This window comes from Cyprinodon variegatus, unplaced genomic scaffold, assembly GCF_000732505.1.
Source record: "Cyprinodon variegatus isolate N-32 unplaced genomic scaffold, C_variegatus-1.0 Scaffold393, whole genome shotgun sequence".
In the NCBI taxonomy this organism is placed as follows: Eukaryota; Metazoa; Chordata; class Actinopteri; order Cyprinodontiformes; family Cyprinodontidae; genus Cyprinodon; species Cyprinodon variegatus.
In genome coordinates, this window is record NW_015150846.1 from 696,318 (window position 1) to 699,015 (window position 2,698).

Consider the following 2,698-nt stretch of genomic DNA (forward strand, 5'->3'; position numbering starts at 1 on the left):
CAGCATGGGGGTGAGTAGAAAATGAAGGCTAATCATGTTTTGGGTGTACTATTCCTTTAAATTAGACCTCAATGTTTTAGGGTTTGAAAAATGAACAAAAAGTTCCACCTAAGACACAGTTCAGAGATGTTACTTCCATCAATTAAGATGTTGAAAGAGTCTTAAAAATAATTTAAAAAAAAAGAGCCTGGATATGTTAATAGTTTTTTGCCAGTTCACAAACACCAGATGCTTTCAAACCAGGTTTGTTTGGTTTTTTTGAGAGTAGGCTGACAGGAAAGGAGTATGACAAACATACGTTTTTTTTCTTTTAGAGTTTTTACAGCACTAGTTGCTTATTTTTCTTAGAGTAGGCTGACAGGAAAGGGAGTATGAGAGACGGGGAGAGACATGTGGCAATGGACCACAGGACTGATTCGAACCCAGGTTGGCTGCGTTAAGCACTAAGGCCTCCATACATGTGAAGTGCGCACTAACCACTGCTCCACCTGCAAGCCCCAGGATAGCTGTGGTAAATTACAATTATTTTCTCTAGCATTATTGTTTTAAGAGTATTTTCTAACTCAGCAAATGGATTTGTGCTTTAAGATTGAAAATGTTTTGCATATGTATACTGATTATGTAAAGATGGTGTTAAGATTTTCCTCCAAGTCCAGCTCCAGCTTTTTTTTTTTATGTCATTAAACTATCACAAGTACAGAGTAATGAAATGAAGTCTCTGCATTTGGAAAGTGGGCAGCCAAGTGGGGTTAAGAGGTCTTTTGCTCAGGGACCCAGAGTGGCAATCTGTGGGAGTGGGGCTTGAACTCGGAACCTCTGGATTCTGGAATGCCCTAACCACTTGGCACCACTCCCCTAATAAGTACCATTAATAATATAAAAGACGAAATACTGATCATTTTGGGATGTTTTTTCATAGCAAGTTTAAATGCTGAGCCATGATGCATACTTGCACCATATATATTTGTCTCGCAATGCTCTGAACTTCCATATCAATGCATTTTTTCCACCATGTGTTTTTTGTTCTCCCACACTGTTTACATTTGATCACTGCTGCACTTTATGAAATAAGCTACTGTTCATTAACTGTCTGAAAGCTATACAAAACAAAATTGTTTTGTATAGACTGTGTAAACAAAATGACAATGAAAGTTGTCTAAATCACTCAATAAAAAAAGTAATTGATATATAACAGTGTAATTGTTTAATAGGTTAAAAGTGTTTGCATCATCGTTAGACTTACCTAGTTTGTATGTAAGGACATACAGGATTGTCCAAGGTGTACCAGGTACTGCCATCAGCTTTCTCCATACCCTCCATGGCCTCACAGCCTCTGCTCCCTGCCCAACCCTCCTGCTGCCATCTGCCTGTTTCACATTCTCATCGTCCAGCACAGGGGCCCCCCACACAAACAGAGCTACGCCTGCATACACAAATGTCAGCAGCATAAACATCCAGCTCCATCCAGCTACATCAATCACAGCAAGGAGCCCCCCACCAGCAAACACTGATCCAGCTTTATATCCCACAACCTGGGCTGTATTGCCCAGTCCAAGCTCCCCGCGTCCTTTCAACAACCCAACAGCAGCCCCGTCTACAGCAATGTCTTGTACTGAGGCGAAGGTGTTCATGGCAAGCAGAGTTCCAGCCACTCCCCAGATGTGTGCTTCTGGAGCCAGGGCAGCACTGGAGAGGCATGTCAGTGCAAGCCCAGACACTGTCCCCACCAGCCAGCGACGCTTGGTGCCCACACGGTCAACTAAAGGGGCCCAGAGTACCTTAAGCACCCAGGGAAAGTAGAGGATTTTGGTGAAACCAATGCGTGTAAGAGAGTGTCCAGCTCCACGCAGGTATACAGGAAGCAGAGAGGACTGGAGACCATAGGGGATGCCCTGGACAAAGTACAGCAAGCCCAAGAAGACTAGTTTGTCATTCATGTTGCACTTCCAATAGTGATACTGGGGTGGAGAAGACACTGCACTGGTCCATGGGTAGGTATTTACATTAAATGGTGGGTTTCAAGTGAACTTCAACTGTTTGTCCTGCAATATGAGAAACAAAGATGGAAAGGTCAAGGTTAGTGAAGGTGATCTCTGTGGGATGTATTAGGTGGCAGCCTTATAAGGCTAGCTGCATATTGCTGTTTTATTGCTTCTCTGCGCAGCTCAGTTACAGACAGTAACGTTATCCCGGCTTACGTAAAATAAAACACTCCTTTTATCATCTATTTAAACATGTATTTTAATTATCTTTTGGATATAATCACAACATATGTAGAAAGAAATTCACACACAGACCACTGGCAAAACTGACATCTAATACTTGGTTAGCTAGCGGGCTAGCTCGGCATCTGCTTCACACATGACTTTAAAACACGTTTATATTACGTGTCAGCATTATTTAAGGTGTTGGAACTAAAAAAGATGATAACGAGAAGCTCTGAAGCTGAAACAAAAGGTATTTTTACACGTACAGAGAGGAACGTTGGGTCTTGTAGCTTTAGCTAAACGCTGAGGGTCCTCCGCTTGTTTACAGTGCTGGGCTCGAGCTGAGAGGGTTGCCAGGTGCTAGATCCACGACGGCCATCCCCCTTTTACGGTTAACCAGCCGGACAGGCTTTATTTCTTCTTCTCTGAGGTTTCAACGCAGCCGGTGTTATCAAAATTACAATACCGCCATCTAGTGGACTTAGGCCGTT

The 2,698-nt window shown here is 42.9% G+C and overlaps 1 protein-coding gene across 1 annotated transcript in view; it reads right to left on the minus strand.

Annotated features, from left to right (window-relative positions):
* mfsd3 (major facilitator superfamily domain containing 3) overlaps positions 1-2,613 on the minus strand; it is a 40,249-nt gene extending 37,636 nt beyond the window's left edge. Inside the window, exons 1-2 of the mRNA XM_015387421.1 lie at positions 2,474-2,613; positions 1,244-2,042 (exon numbers count right to left, since the gene is read on the minus strand). Of these exons, the coding sequence (XP_015242907.1) occupies positions 1,244-1,937 (694 nt within the window). The 5' untranslated portion in view covers positions 1,938-2,042; positions 2,474-2,613. The remainder of the gene's footprint in view (positions 1-1,243; positions 2,043-2,473) is intronic.
* Positions 2,614-2,698: the final 85 nt, after the last annotated feature.